Source organism: Hordeum vulgare, chromosome 6H, assembly GCF_904849725.1.
Source record: "Hordeum vulgare subsp. vulgare chromosome 6H, MorexV3_pseudomolecules_assembly, whole genome shotgun sequence".
NCBI classification, from domain to species: Eukaryota; Viridiplantae; Streptophyta; class Magnoliopsida; order Poales; family Poaceae; genus Hordeum; species Hordeum vulgare.
In genome coordinates, this window is record NC_058523.1 from 432,494,026 (window position 1) to 432,510,102 (window position 16,077).

General features: G+C 48.8%; 1 protein-coding gene across 2 annotated transcripts; it reads left to right on the plus strand.

Moving 5' to 3' along the window:
• The first annotated feature begins 12,406 nt into the window (after positions 1 to 12,406).
• Positions 12,407 to 15,751, plus strand: LOC123403222 (myb family transcription factor MOF1-like). 2 transcript variants are annotated; one of them, XM_045097171.1, is made up of 6 exons: positions 12,407 to 12,735; positions 12,845 to 12,921; positions 13,098 to 13,176; positions 13,465 to 13,555; positions 13,673 to 13,919; positions 15,309 to 15,751. In XM_045097171.1, the coding sequence occupies exons 1-6, from the start codon at positions 12,591 to 12,593 to the stop codon at positions 15,624 to 15,626; spliced, it is 957 nt and encodes a 318-aa protein (XP_044953106.1). In that variant the 5' UTR covers positions 12,407 to 12,590; the 3' UTR covers positions 15,627 to 15,751. The 2 variants fall into 2 exon arrangements, with proteins under 2 accessions (XP_044953106.1, XP_044953107.1); XM_045097172.1 differs by having other exon boundaries at positions 13,468 to 13,555.
• Positions 15,752 to 16,077: the final 326 nt, after the last annotated feature.

The window sequence follows — 16,077 nt, forward strand, 5'->3', positions numbered from 1 at the left end:
GTGACAATGGAGGCGACGGAGGTGACGATGGAGGTGCCAGAGACGGAAAATCCTCCTCCGGCTGCGGAGACAGCGCCGTCCGAAGCGTCAAGGGAGTCGGCCGCAAGCCCACCGCTTGGAGACGGCACCATAGTCGTGGCGAATCGCGGCCCGTCCGCTCCTGGATCCGGCCCCAACTTCGAGAGCCGACCGATGAAGACCTGGCACCTGGCCAATGTCGAACGCGCAGCTATGCCCCCAGGCACCGAGCTTAGCGGCATTCCTGCGCTGGTGGCGGAATTCTCCTGCAGCCGCGAGAAGGTGTCGCATGCAGCCCTGGTGGCCAAATGCGACTTGGATCGCCTCGAGGGACGAACCACGGTAAGTTTTCAAGCTTTTGCCTTTTATTTGCTTCGACTGGGCTTTTTCTTGTTGTTCTTGCGTCAGTGGGGGCGCACCAGTGCACCCACTGGGTGTAACCCCCGAGAATCGGGTCGTCTAAGAATTGGCCGGGCCGAATCTCACTGTTGCCTTGCTCGTCGTTTCTTTTTTAGTGGGGGCGCGCTAGCGCACCCACTAGGTGTAGCCCCCGAGAATTAGGCCGGCTGAGAGTTAGCCGGGCCGAATCTCATTCTTTGCTTTGTTTGCATTGTTCGTAGGAGCTCTATGACGCCCAGGTGTAGGCGTACAACACACTGTTGGCTCGGGCCGAGGGGCCGAAGGCCGAACCGGGGATCTTCAGAGCTGGCTGGACGCGGCCGCCTCGGAGCGGGATGCCCTGCGCGAGGCGGACAAGCAACTCCACCTACAGCTAGGTCTTCTCCAGACGGAGAAGAAGGACCGCGAGGCGGCTCACCAAGTGGAGTTGGAGCAGCTACGCGCCGCCCTGCAGGAGAAGGACTCCTCCCACACCGCCGATCTGGAGCGCCTAGAGAAGGTCCATTTCGAGGAGGCGAATCGTAAGGACGCCGCCCTGAAGGAGAAGGATACCATCTTGACCCAGGTGCAGGCTCATCAGGCGAAGGAAACCGAGGCGGGCCAGGCCCTCCAGGGCGAGCTCACCCGCCTAGCTCAAGAGAGCGCGACACGGGATCGCGAGGCCCTAGAGGAGGCCCGTGAAACCGACATCCACTTCAACTGTGAGTCTTCTTCGTCTTGATTTGATATTCATTTTTGCTGGCGTTCCCCTCCATCCCCTTCACCCCACACCCCCATCCCCCAGGGTTCTTCCGTGGGACACAGGAGACAGCAAAAGCGGTTGTGGAACCTAGCCATGAAGAGCGTCGTGCTGCTGGCGAAGAAGTGGATGTCGACGCCGGCTGGTCCGTGGAGGAGATATCTACTGGCGCCAAGGCCCGTCTGAGCGAGCTGGTGCGTTCCCTGGAGCGGCTCTAGAGTGATGGGTTGGAGATGATGAGGGCACTATGGCCTGATGTGGTGGAGCTAGCATGCATGACTCGGCTATCCCACTGGCGTGAGGCCGGCAACTCTCGCCTCGACGCATGGCGCGCATCAGCCGCGCGCGCTGGAGCATACATGGCATCCTCCTGGCCAAGTCCTGGTACCGAAACCTGGACTTGGGCAAGCTCGCAGCACAACGCGCCAGCTCGGAGGGGGGGCTGGTGGCCTTGGAGGACCAGCTACAAGTGAGAGCCAGCAGCATTGCCACGTTCGCCGCCTGGGATGAGTTTGGCTTGGAGCGCAACGCAGACGGCAACATGGTCCCTGAGGACCTGTTGCACATGTAGCCCTATGACGCCGAAGGCAGCTTTGCCGAGGCGGGCTTTGAGGAGGAAGCCGCCGACTCCAGCAGCGAGGCCTACGCGAACTCGACCATGAAGGACGGTGCCGGAGGTGCTCGAGTCGGAGACGGTGCTTCTACCTCAGGCGCAGCCGGCGATGGTGAATCCACCACTTCATGAGCTGCTGCTGGGGCCATAGACGGAGCCGCCACCCACTAGCTTGCCCTTTTCGTTTTTTCTCTGCATTTTGTTATCAGTCCAACAGTTCCACCCATTGGGTGTGTTTTTATTGTAATGAACTTCGGCCGTGGGCCTTTGAATGCTTTGAATGTGATATATGCTATCTTATTTTGCATTGCATTTGTAAGCTTGTGCTTGCTGACTCGCATTTTTATCTTTCAATTCCTTTTTGGCTCCTTTTCATCCAGCTCCTTTGTTTTTTCTAGATCTGCCCCGCCAGCCCGACAGCGGGGAGCCGGTCTGTGGCTGGGACGAGGCTTCTGCCTTTAAAGACATTGGACCTAGATTTTTCAAAGTCATCAAGACTCTTAGACTCAAAAGCGAGCCAGCAGAGGCCGGCTAGAAAGTAAGATCGAAAGCGATCAAACCGACCCAAGCCAGCAACCTTATTTGTAGTCGAAATTTTCGTGTAGCAAGCTTTCCTTACCACGGTCTCGTTAGCTGGACAGCCGGGAGCCGGACTGTAGCTTGTGCGAGGCGGCAAGGGTTCGACCTGACATACACTATACGTTCGCCTACAACTAAGGAAGTTCTTCGGGCCGGCTAGCGAGCCCCCGAGCCCGTGGAGCCGGACCAGGGAACTCACAAATGGGCAACTAACTCTTGCCATGAATCAGAAAGAGGTGTGCCTCAAGCACCGGTTTGAAACACGCATTGCATTCATTAAAAGTCCCAAAAAGGGAAGAAGATACATACGTACATGCTTTTTTATCTTGCGTTCTAGCAATAGAACAGGCGAAGCAAAGCCGCGTTCCATGGACGCTCCGTTTCCTGACCGGAGTCATCTCTCTTGCGCTTCCTTGGCTTCTGGGCGTCTATTAGATAGTATGCATTGTTATGCAATGCCCTGCTGATGATGAAAGGTCCTTCCCACAGGGAGGAGAGCTTGTGCTGGCCGGTGATACGTCTCAAACATATCTATAAATTTTGATGTTTTCACGCTGTTATCTTGCCTTCTTTGTATGTTTTATGTACCTTTTCATATCTTTTTGGGACTAACTTATTAATTCAGTGCCAAGTGCCAGTTCCTGTTTTTTCGTGTTTTTGACTCTTTTCAGATCTGATTTTGGAACGGAGTCCAAACGGACGAAAAACCCCGAAATGATTTTTTCCAAAACGGAAGAAGTCCAGGGGGCTTTTGGGCCAAACCAGGTGGGCTCCAGGAAGCTCACAAGCCCCCACTCCGCCACCAGGGGGAGGCGGCGGTGGGCAGGCTTGTGGCCTCCCTGGTCGCCCCCTCACCTAGGTCTTTGGCCTATAAATTCCCAAATATTCCGCAAAAAATCAGGGAGCCTCGAAAATACTTTTCCGCCGTCGCAAGCTTCAGTTTCCGCGAGATCTGATCTGGAGACCCTTCCCGGCACCGTGCCGGAGGGGACTTTGGAGTTGGAGGGCTTCTTCATCATCATCGTCGCCCCTCCAATGACTCGTGAGTAGTTCACTTCAGACCTACGGGTCCGTAGTTAGTAGCTAGATGGCTTCTTCTCTCTCTTGGATCTTCAATACAAAGTTCTCCATGATCTTCATGGAGATCTATCCGATGTAATCTTCTTTGGCGGTGTGTTTCTCGAGATCCGATGAATTGTGGACTTGTGATCAGATTATCTATGATATATATTTGAGTCTTTGCTGATTTATTATATGCATGAATTGATATCCTTGTAAGTCTCTCCGAGTCTTGGGTTTTGTTTGGCCAACTAGATTTATGATTCTTGCAATGGGAGAAGTGCTTGGTTTTGGGTTCTGCCATGTGGTGACCTTTCCCAGTGAAAGTAGGGGCAGCAAGGCACAAATCAAGCAGTTGCCATCAAGGGTAAAAATATGGGGTTTTTATCATTGGTTTGAGATTATCCCTCTACATCATGTCATCTTTCTTAAGGCGTTACCCTGTTCTTATAGACTTAATACACTAGATGCATGCTGGATAGCGGTTGACGTGTGGAGTAATAGTAGTAGATGCAGAAAGTATCGGTCTACTTGTTTCGGACGTGATGCCTATAGAAATAATCATTTCATAGATATCGTCACGACTCTGCACAGTTCTATCAATTGCTCGACAGTAATTTGTTCACCCACCGTCTACTTGCTTTCATGAGAGAAGCCACTAGTAAACACTACGGCCCCCGGGTCTATTCACATCCATCGTTTACATCCCCGCTTTTACATTGCTTTGTTACTTTGTTGCTTTCATTTCTCACCTGGCAAACAATCTATAAGGGATTGACAACCCCTTCATAGCGTTGGGTGCAAGCTTTTGTGTTTGTGCAGGATCTTGAGATACTCCTCCGCCGGATTGATACCTTGGTTCTCAAACTGAGGGAAATACTTACCGTCGTTGTGCTACATCACCCTTTCCGCTTCGAGGGAACACCAACGCAAGGCTCCAAGGCCACGGGGGAAATCCTTTGCATACTTGCCTAGGAAGTCCCTTAAGGCGTAGCCGTAGCTGAAGGATTCCTGGTGCCGTCGACACAACTATTTCTGACGTCGTTGCAAGGGATACACAACAAACATCAGAAGTATTTCTGGCGCCGTTGCCGGGGAGGAGAAATCAAGATCTATCCAAGTAGGTCTCACAAACTCTTCTCTTGCATTTACTTTTTTTGCCAGTTGCTTGTCGTTTTCCTCTCCCCCACTTCACATTTGTCGTTTCCATTTGCCTTTCTCCTTTGCCTTTTTCGTTTGCCTTCTGTCCGCTTGTGTGCCATGTGCCTTCAATATGCTTGCATCTTCGCTTGCTGAAAATCTAGTGATATGGATCCTCATCCACTTGCTAGTCTCTTTAAGAGACCCACTCGTGTGGAACAAATCGCTAGTGAGTTGAGGGCAATTGACTATTTCTTTGGAGTTTTGCGTAAGATGCGTGAATCTGAAAATTATGAGGAAGAAATTCATGAAGTGATTCACGAGGGCTCCTTGAATCAAAAGCATTATTGCAATGGTTTCACTATAAATCCTATTAGTGACAATCATGCTAAAATTATGCAAAACCCTAAGCTTGGGGATGCTAGTTTTGCTTTGTCCACTACTTGTTGCAATAATCATGATTGGGGTGATGATCTTTCTTATGATCCTAAAAATTTGTTCAAACCTCATGATGAATATGATATTTGCAACAATATTGAAAGTGGGATTGGAAAAGTCATGACTTTAGTTGATGATAATCCCACTATTTTTGAAGAGCGTCAACTTTGCATGCATGTGGATCGTGAAAATAATATCCTATGGGATAGCTATATTGTTGAATTTGAATATGATCCCACATGTAATTTCTATGAGAGAGGAAAATATTTTGGTAGAAACTTTCATGTTACCAAATCACCTCTCGTGATGTTGAGATTTCTCTTGACTCTTTCTTCTTCCTTGCATATGGCAGCTATTGGTTGTCTTGAAAATTTGTTTTCCTATAAAATGCCTATGCATAGGAAGTATGTTAGACTTAAATGTGATTTTTACATGCTTTAGGATGCTCTCGTTGTGCTTCAATTCTTGTCTTTTGTGAGAGCATCATTGAATGCCTAGCTACGGGCGTTAAACAAAAGCGCTTGTTGGGAGGCAACCCAGCAAATCTATCCTTTTTCTTTCTGTTTTATGTTTTCCACACTTTCATAATTCTGTTATGATTGTGTTTTTTGTGTTTCTTTTTGCGTTTGTGCCAAGCAAAACCGTTATGATTACTCTTGAGGATGATCATTTGGTCATGCTGGAAAAGACAGAAACTTTCTGCTCACGAAAAGAATTTTCGTATTTGTTCTGTAAGACCTTTTGAGTTGATTATTTTTTCTTATGATTGCTACGCAAATTCTTCATACTTTCGTAATTTTTCAGAATTTGCGAAGTACTAGAGGTATACGAAACTTACAGATTGTTACAGACTGGTCTGCTGTTAACAGATTCTGTTTTTGTTGTGTTGGTTGCTTATTTTGATGAAACTATGGATAGTATCGGGGGGTATTAGCCATGGAAGATTGGAAGTACAGTAACCCAACATCATCACAAGTAGAATTTAAGTTTGCTACAGTACCTAAGGATGTGGTGGTTTGCTTTCTTGTACTAATGTTATCACGAGTTTCTGTTTAAGTTTCGTGTTGTGAAGTTTTCAAGTTTTGGGTGAAGTTCTTATGGACAAAAAGATAAAGACTGGCAAGAGCTCAAGCTTGGGGATTCCCAAGACACCCCAAGAGATTCAAGGATTCTGTAAAAGCCTAAGCTTGGGGATGCCCTGGGAAGGCATCGCCTCTCTCGTCTTCAATCCATCGGTAACGTTACTTGGGGCTATATTTTTATTCACCACATGTTATGTGTTTTTGCTTGGAGTGTCTTGTATCGTAGGAGTCTTTTATTTTTGTTGTGTCACAATCATCCTTGCTGCACACCTAGAGAGAGAGACATGCACTCACCGTGATTTTGTCGAGCTTCACTTATATCTTTTGGTAGACAATTCAGCTCACATGTGCTTCACTTATATCTTTTGAGCTAGATTCTTTTGCTCTATGTGCTTCACTTATATATTTTAGAGCACAGCGGTGCGTGGCTTGGTAGTTGATCTATGCTTTTAAAGTAGTCTCAAAAGGGGTAGTTATCCAAAGGGATACGAAAACTTCCACCTTCATGTGCATTGAATAGTTAGAGAAGTTTGATTCATCTCATTTAGTTTTGAGTTGTCGTTATGGTAATATTAAAGTCATGCTAGTAAGGTATTGTGGATCTAGAAATACTTGTGTTGAAGTTAGTGATTCCCGTAGCATGCACGTAGGGTGAACCGCTATGTGATGAAATCTGAGCATGATTAGTATATTGATTTTCATCTTTGCGTGGCGTTCGGGATCGCGCGATGGTTTATACCTACCAACCCTTCCCCTAGGAGTATGCGTTGAATGCTTTGTTTCGATTACTAATAAAACTTTTGCAACAAGTATATGAGTTCTTCATGACTAATGTTGAGTCCATGGTTTAGATGCACTTTCACCTTCCACCATCACTATCTTCTTAGTGCCGTGCAACTTTCGCCGGTGCACAAAACCCACCACTAGCCTCCCTCGAAACAGCCACTATACCTACCTACTATGGCTTTTGCAAAGTCATTCTGAGATATATTGCCATGCAACTACCACCATGATATGTAACACCATGTCTACATTGCCTTTGCACGATCGTAAGATAGCTAGCATGATGTTTCCATTGATGTCTATGCCATGCTAGATCATTGCCATGGCACACTACCGAAGGCATTCCATATAGAGTCATAGTTGCTCTAAGTTTTGAGTTGAAAGTGTGATGATCATCATTATTGGAGCATTGTCCCATGTGAGGAAATAAAAGAGTCCAAAGAAGCCCATAAAAAAAGAGGCCAAAGAGCCCACCAAAATAAATAAAAAATGAGAGAAAAAGAGAGAAGGGACAATGCTACCACCTTTTCCACACTTGTGCATTTTGAGCACCATGATCTTCATGATTGAGAGTCTCTCGTTTTGTCACCACCATATAGCTAGTGGGAAATTCTCATTATATAACTTGGCTTGTATATTCCAATGATAGGCTTCCTCAAAATTGCCTTAGGTCTTCGTGAGCAAGCAAGTTGGAGGCACACCCACTAGTTTTCTTTTAGAGCTTTCACATACTTGTAGCTCTAGTGCATCATTTGTATGGCAATCCTTACTCATTCACATTGATATCTATTGATGAGCATCTCCACAGCTCATTGATATGCCTAGTTAATGTAACTATCTTCTCCTTTTTTGTCTTGCAGCCTCCACCACATTCCACACCATCTATAGTGCTATAACCATGGCTCACACTCATGTATTGCGTGAGAGTTGAAAAGGTTTGAGAAAGTAAAGGTGTGAAACAATTACTTGGCCAATACCGGGGTTGTGCATGATTTAAATTCGTTGTGCAATGATGATAGAGCATAGCCAGACTATATGCTTTTGTAGGGATAACTTTCTTTTGGCCTTGTTATTTTGAAAGTTCATGATTACTTTGCTAGTTTGCTTGAATTTTTATTGCTTCCACGTCAATAGCAAACTATTGTTTTGAATCTAATGGATCTGAACATTCACGTCACATAAGAGGAATTACAGAGGACACCTATGCTAGGTAGCATGAAATCATCAAAAATTCATTCTAATCACTTTCCTACTCGAGGACGAGCACGAGTTAAGCTTGGGGATGCTTGATACGTCTCAAATGTATCTATAATTTTTTATGTTTTCATGTTGTTATCTTGCCTTCTTTGTATGTTTTATGTACCTTTTTATATCTTTTTCGGACTAACTTATTAATTCAGTGCCAAGTGCTAGTTCCTGTTTTTCTGTGTTTTTGACTCTTTTCAGATCTGATTTTGGAACGGAGTCCAAACGGAACAAAAACCCAGAAATTATTTTTTTCCCGAACGGAAGAAGTCCGGGGGGCTTTTGGGCCAAGCCAGGTGGGCTCCAGGGAGCCCACAAGCCCCAACTCCGCCACCAGGGGGAGGCAGCGGTGGGCAGGCTTGAGGCCTCCCTGGCCGCCCCCTGACCTAGGTCTTTGGCCTATAATTCCCAAATATTTCGCAAAAAATCAGGGATCCTCGAAAATACTTTTCCGCCGCTGCAAGCTTCCGTTTCCGCGAGATCTCATCTGGAGACCCTTCCCGGCACCCTGCCGGAGGGGACTTTGGAGTTGGTGGGCTTCTTCATCATCATCGTCGCCCCTCCAATGACTCGTCAGTAGTTCACTTCAGACCTACGGGTCCGTAGTTAGTAGCTAGATGGCTTCTTCTCTCTCTTGGATCTTCAATACAAAGTTCTCCATGATCTTCATGGAGATCTATCCGATGTAATCTTCTTTGGTGGTGTGTTTGTCGAGATCCAATGAATTGTGGACTTGTGATCAAATTATCATAGATATATATTTGAATCTTTGCTGATTTCTTATATGCATGATTTGATATCCTTGTAAGTCTCTCCGAGTCTTGGGTTTTGTTTGGCCAACTAGATTTATGATTCTTGCAATGGGAGAAGTGCTTGGTTTTGGGTTCTGCCATGTGGTGACCTTTCCCAGTGATAGTAGGGGCAGCAAGGCACACATCAAGCAGTTGCCATCAAGGGTAAAAAGATGGGGTTTTTATCATTGGTTTGAGATTATCCCTCTACATCATGTCATCTTGCTTAAGGCGTTACTCTGTTCTTATGGACTTAATACACTAGATGCATGCTGGATAGCGATCGACGTGTGGAGTAATAGTAGTAGATGCAGAAAGTATCGGTCTACTTGTTTCGGACGTGATGCCTATAGAAATAATCATTGCATAGATATCGTCACGACTCTGCACAGTTCTATCAATTGCTTGACAGTAATTTGTTCACCCACCGTCTACTTGCTTTCATGAGAAAAGCCACTAGTAAACACTACGGCCCCCGGGTCTATTCACATCCATCATTTACATCCCCACTTTTACTTTGCTTTGTTACTTTGTTGCTTTCAGTTCTCACTTGGCAAACAATCTATAAGGGATTGACAACCCCTTCATAGCGTTGGGTGCAAGCTTTTGTGTTTGTGCAGGATCTTGAGATAGTCTTCCGCCGGATTGATACCTTGGTTCTCAAACTAGGGGAAATACTTACCGTCGCCGTGCTACATCACCCTTTCCGCTTTGAGGGAACACCAACGCAAGGCTCCAAGGCCACGGGGGAAATCCTTTGCATACTTGCCTAGGAAGTCCCTTAAGGCGTATCCGTAGCTGAAGGATTCCTGGTGCCGTCGACACAACTATTTCTGGCGCCGTTGCCAGGGATACACAGCAAACATCAGCCGGCTGTTCGCTGGATTCTTGTGGTGGTAGTACCTTAACTTCTGTTGATATATAGTCGTCCGGCTCCAAGCCAGCTCCCATGCCTTTTCGAGTAGATCGACGCCGTCTTCTCTTGCCTCCTTCACTTCCGTCTCCGTGTATAGGGTGACCCGAGGAGAGTCGAACTCACCATCCATGGGGATGATTGCCTCGGACCCATATACCAGAAAGAATGGCGTAAAGCCGGTTGACCGGTTCGGCGTGGTGCGGAGGCTCCACAATACAGCCAGCAGCTCTTCGATCCAGCAGTCGGCTGACCTGACAAGTGGCGCCACCCGTCTTGGCTTGATGTCGGCCAGGATCATGCCATTTACCCTTTCCACATGTCCGTTAGATTGCGGGTGCGCCACCGAAGCCAAGTCGAGTCGGATGCCCTCATTGGCACAGAAGAGCGCCAATGCACCCTTGGCAAAATTGGTGCCGTTGTCGGTGATGATACTGTGGGGGACGCCGTAGCGGACAGCAATGTCCTTGATAAACCTGACGGCCGTGGGGCCGTCAAGCTTCTTGACGGGCCTGGCCTCAATCCACTTGGTGAATTTATCAACAACAACCAGGAGATGTGGCATGCCGCCTCAAGCGGTCTTGAATGGCCCCACCATATCCAACCCGAGATGGCAAACGGCCATGACAAGGGGATGGTTTTTAGGGTAGAAGCCGACATGTGGCTCTGCGTGCTGAAACACTGGCAGCCTTCGCACTTGTTGACCATGTCTACAGCCTCCTCAAGGGTCGTAGGCTAGTAAAATCCATGGCGAAACGCCTTGGCCACCAGGGTTCTAGAGGCGGCATGATGCCCACACTCCCCCTGATGTATGTCTCTGAGGATCTCTTGCCCCCTTTCTGACTCAACGCGGCGCTGGAACACACCAGTCACGCTACGCCGAACCAGCTCGCGGTTGATGATGGCGTATGCCGATGATCGACGCTGGATCTGCCTTGCTATGTTGGGTCGTTCGATCTTTGATACAACCTAAAATGGGGGGATAATTGAACCCGCTGCATGGAAAAGGATGGAACCGCGGAGTATTGTCGATCCGCCTGGCATTAGGCCAACTCCACCGCATGACCCCAAACGGACGTCCGGTTTGGCCGGATTTTGTCCGTTTGGGACGGCAATGGGTTCACCCATGTCCGCCTCTGTCCGTTGGGTCGTGCGTGCGCCCACCGCACGGCTGCACCCCAAATCATGGTTGTGTTGGATTTGATTAAAAACATAGGAAAACTCAACTAAAAATAAATAAACGCAGCTAAAAAACTTAAAACATAATAACATTAACATTAAAAACGGCCCAGTTTTCACGGCCACAAAACGTCGTGCTCGTCCCTGAGCTAGGTGTCCCAGAGGGTGGAGTCGGCGGCGTACCTTTCGTCGTAGTAGAGGTCGTCGGGGAGGAGGCGGCAGCGGAACTCGATCTCCTCACGGCGCGCACGGCCGCTTGTCGGCACCGACGGGATAGGGACGCGGTCGGCGGAGAGGTGCCACGCGTTGGGGGAGGTGGACGGCGCTCCACGGGACCGGCGTCCTCGTCTCCCAGTAGCGCCGGCATACCTCAACGTTGAGGTACTGCCAGTCGCGATGGCTGGCGGGCCTAGGGGCAATGGTGAAGGGAGCCGCGGCGGAGGCACGACGCGGTGACAATGCGGCCTCTTCCTTCACGGAGCCGCGACGACGTCCCAACGAGGAGCCAGCCTCGCGGTCGTGGTTGCCCTTGCGGCCGTAGTTCCACAGGCCCATGGCTGCTGCGAGGTGGGCGGCCGACGAGTTCGAGGAGGCTGCTAGGTTTCGCGGCTGTCGGGTTTCGAGGAGGCCGCAGGATGGCGATGGGAACTGTGGATGACGACCGGTCCACGGCTTCCCCATTTAAGAAGGACCACGACCGTTCCCTGGGGGCCCGGCCGCTCGTGCGCATTGATGTGTGCGGATGGGAGGTAGGTGTCCGTCTGCCACGCGTCTCCGACGCGGACGAGCGCACGTTCGTTTGATGTCCGCCGCGACCCAAATCCCGCGCAAGTTTGTGTTCGAAATGGGTCGTGCCGGACACAAAACGGACAAGATGGGTCCGGACCGTCTCGCGCTGGACCGATCTGTTTGTCCCTTTTATTCTAAACGGACGGGGTCGGATCAGGGGCGGACCTACATTGAGTTGTGTGGGGGCCTAGGCCCCACTCAAAATTTGAAACTCTAGTAATATTTGCTTGTGCTTTTTGAAAAATATGCTAAAATTCTTTGAATTTTGAACGAATATGTCCCCACTCAAATACTTTGCCCCAGTTAAAATACTTTCTAGGTCCGCCAGTGTGTCGGATAGAATGGGGTCCTGCGGTGAACTTGGCTTATGACTTCATGTCGCACCACGACGACGACGACCACGGAAGCACTCCACAACGCGTCACCATGCATGCACGCATGTACGCATGCAAGCAGCAGCATATACTTACTCGCCCTGTACCACGTACACGCAATGATGTCGAATCCACACAGGCGCAGCAATACACAGGTGCGCCGTCGACGGACAAGACGTGTAGTACGTTTCATGTCCCCGCTCCGCTAGCTTTCGATATCATCAGCTACTCCTCCGTCTAAGCCTACCAGATTCTGCTACTGGTTAACCGCGTGCGCTGCGCGGCATCGATCTCGCTCCTCCTTCGCACTGCGCGCGCTAGGCCCATAGCTCTGCCCTCTGCTCCCCTGGCCGTACGCAGGCGGCGCGCGCCCAACGATATATAACACGAGCCGGCAAGGCCAATCCAGCTATCCAACACAGGCGAACCAGCATTCGAGCGAGCGAGAGATGGCGAAGAAGCAGGAGGCATGGAGGAGGGGCGGCTTCGTGAGGCGATACACCAGGTCTAGCGTGCCGAGGATGAGGTGGACCGCCGAGCTCGAGAGCGGCTTCGTGCGAGCCGTCGATCGCCTCGGCAGCCGCGACAGCGCCAGTACATTTCTCGGCTCCCCTTGGATCAGTATAGATTGTTTCTCCGGCCACCTCCCCTCTCCATCGCATTGCCCTGCCTTTCATGATCTTGGTGTGATTCGAAACTGCAGAGGTGACTCCTAAGCGCATTCTCGAGCTCATGGATGTCCAAGGGCTCACCATATCCCATGTCAAGAGCCACCTTCAGGTCCGTCAGTTCAGTTTTCTTCCTAGTACTAGCTTCCATGCTCCCGGGTTCTCTTGCTTGGTACTTCAGTTCAGACTGTAGCAAGCTGGCTAGTCGATCTCTAGGACTCTAGGATGATCATGGCTTAATCGCCTCTGGGATACTGATATCTTATTTTTGTTGCATGTCTGCACCAGATGTACAGATGCACACCGCATGGCAATAAAGGAAAGCAAGGTGGCGGAGGTGCCAAAAATCCTTGTGCCTTCCTTCCTGGTATGTAGTACAGTTTCTTATTGAAATCTTATTGCAATCCTTCAGATTTAACTAGTATATATGGGTAGTACTCTGTTTCTTGGGAGGAGTAGTGCGTATTACAGTAAGATTGAAATTTGTTGACAATGATTCATGATTGGCTGTAATGTAAGACAGCTCTGCCTTGTGGTTTTGGGTTAGCTCGCTTTGTGGCCGCCGGGGTTCTGATTCTGCCTGCACATGCACGTACACATGATGCTAAAGCAAAGCTAAACCGCTTTCTCCTTTCTTCCTTTTGCATGTTCCCAGCAGAGATGCAGCCACAACTTGGTCTCAAGAATCACCCGTTTGCCACCGACGAGCGAGGCTCCGAAGGACTCACATTCCCACCCATGAAAAGGTTTTTTGCTCCGACTCGTCTGCGCGCAAAATTGCTTGACTTTCATGTAAAAAAACAGGCGCTAATAACACATTTTGGGCGTCCATTTTTCTCTCTCTCTCTTTTCTCGGGTTCTAGGGTGGACAGGTCCAAGGCAGGGGCAGAGACTGCAGCCTCATGCAAGAGCATGCAAGGAAACAGTGATACGAGGGTGATGATTCCTGGCAACCGGCGCTGCATCGATGATTACTTGCAACAGCATGCAATGTCGTCCGTGGGCAGGATGAGGAACGTAAACGAGGGCCTCCGACGGCACAGCGCTGCTGCTGCTGCTGCAAGCCTCCAGGAATTAGGATCTTGGGTGCAAGGCCCAGAGGCCTCTAAGGTACGCCATGTAAAAGGAACAGTTCAAAAACGTTGTGCAAAAGCTTATCAAAAGAAGATATATACTCCCTCCGTTTCTAAATATAAGTCTTTTAAGAGATTTCACTAGATGTCTACATACGAAACAAAAGGAGTGAATCTACACTTAAAAATATGTTTATATACATCCATATGTAGTTCATTAGTGAAACATCTAAAAGACTTATATTTAGGAACGAAGGAAGTATATCCCTCTTGTCTTAACTGCTTTCCCGCCGCTGGATCTTTCCTATCACATGCATGCATGCATCCCTCTCTAGTCTTGTAGACTCTCCCTAAGTCCCTAGCTTATTACTTCTGCATGCATATGGTTGAGGCAACATTGATTGAACCCACATCGTTTCTGATGTTGTTCTTGGTAGAGTTCTACTAGTAGCATATCTACCAAGAGTTCTACTAGCAGCATATCTACCAAGAGTTCTACTAGCATATCTACCATACTTCCATATGTGCCCCCCAGCATCGTATCTTTGACCTATGTTTCTCAGTTTGCACCATGCCATGCACACCCCTCCCTCCTACTACCGTTTTTTTCCATGTCTCAACATGGGGAACCTCTAGAGATCTGACTGCAGGGTCTGATAGTGGCTTTAAATGGGCGTGCAAATCCCAGCTACTAGTAGCTATCAATGGTTGTCGTATTTCAGAAAGACAATGTCGCGTGGTGTGGTGTACTACTACTCCTAGACTAGATAGGCTGGCAGTGGTGCTGCATCCTAGTATAGGACCCTGCCAGAAATGGCTCTCGAGAACCCTCCCTATCCTTGGCAGGAATAATAGCTTTGCCCCAGGCACCTGCTTCGGCTCGTCGACAATGATGTGCCAAAAGGAGCGGCTTTCGCAGCGCTCGCTCGCTTCCAAGTTCCAGCCCTCGCCGCAACAGTTTTCATCATGGCCATGGGCTCGATCGAATTTAAAACTAAGAACAAACAAATTAAACCTCCTCTGGTATATCATCTGATGCTGTAGGCTGTGGGCTGTGGGCTGTGGCTGTGCTAGCTCCGGTTGCACGCAGAAGTTGACCAGTAGTATCTAGCTAGTTGAATGCGTGTGATCTTTTTTCTCCGGATGCACGTTAATACTGCACCTTCCTGCCCTGCCACCTGCTAGCTAGGACCAAGCTGATACATGCATGCAGTTCATCTCCTCACGTAGGATCACATCACACATACAGGAGCTAGAAAATTTACTACGCAGTAACGGCAGGAGAAACAATACTACCTTTTTGCCATGCTTCCAGTTAATAAATTGTTCCAGTAAGTTGATAAATTTGCCATTGCAGTTTGATTTTTGTTTGATCTTTCTGTTTCCTATAAGTTCTAACGCCTCCTGCATATAATCGGTTTCACAGGATAGCAAACCGGGAGCAGTCCGTCGTCTGAACCATACGGCGAGACAGTTACCTTCCATGGAGAGCTACGAGAGTACGTGCTTCCTGTTCAGCAGTGCAACGGGCGGAAACTGTGAGACGGCGGCTTACTTGGGGGCCAACGAATGCTCGCCGTCGCCGTGGTTCGCCGTGAAAGATGTGTCCCCCTGGCCCAGCGAGAGCAGCTGCGTGCTCTCGCGATCGTCGAGGAGCTTCAGCGACTCCTCGGGGCCTCCGGGCTGCAGCTTTGCTGCGCAGGGAATTAACCTGGAACTTTCCCTGTCGATACCTGGATTGTAGTTTAGGACATTACGCATGCTCTCTCTTTTTGTAGGCCGGTTTCAGCATTGGGTTCTCCGTTCTCATGTTTGTTTCAGCTGATCGCTCGGTGTTGTTTTTGTTGGTAGTTCTCCAAGCATGCCGCATTCCCCCCCCCCCCCCCCCCCCCCCCGGTGTTGTTTTTGTTGGTAGTTCTCCAAGCATGCCGCAAATGAGCTAGTGATTAGTCATCCCCCCCCCCACCCCCCAAAAGGAGGGTATAGACCCGTCGACTCTGCTTCTGATTGGTCGCTTTAAGAGATGCATTGAATATATTCTTGGTACTATGAAGGGCCCTATGACTGTTAATTCCCCTTTTGTATGTGGCAAGGCTATCAGTAATATCATGATCACAAATTGACATAAAACATACTGGAGTATATACATAATTGATCAGTATTAGGAAGTACTTTTATCATTGTGATTAAGGTTT

Excerpts from the sequence above, each read along its gene's own strand:
- LOC123403222 (XM_045097171.1), top strand. The coding sequence starts at position 12,591 with ATGGCGAAGAAGCAGGAGGCATGGAGGAGGGGCGGCTTCGTGAGGCGA. Across the intron at positions 13,177-13,464 it reads TCCTTGTGCCTTCCTTCCTG|CAGAGATGCAGCCACAACTT; the intron begins GTATGTAGTACA and ends GCATGTTCCCAG. Across the intron at positions 13,556-13,672 it reads ACATTCCCACCCATGAAAAG|GGTGGACAGGTCCAAGGCAG; the intron begins GTTTTTTGCTCC and ends CTCGGGTTCTAG.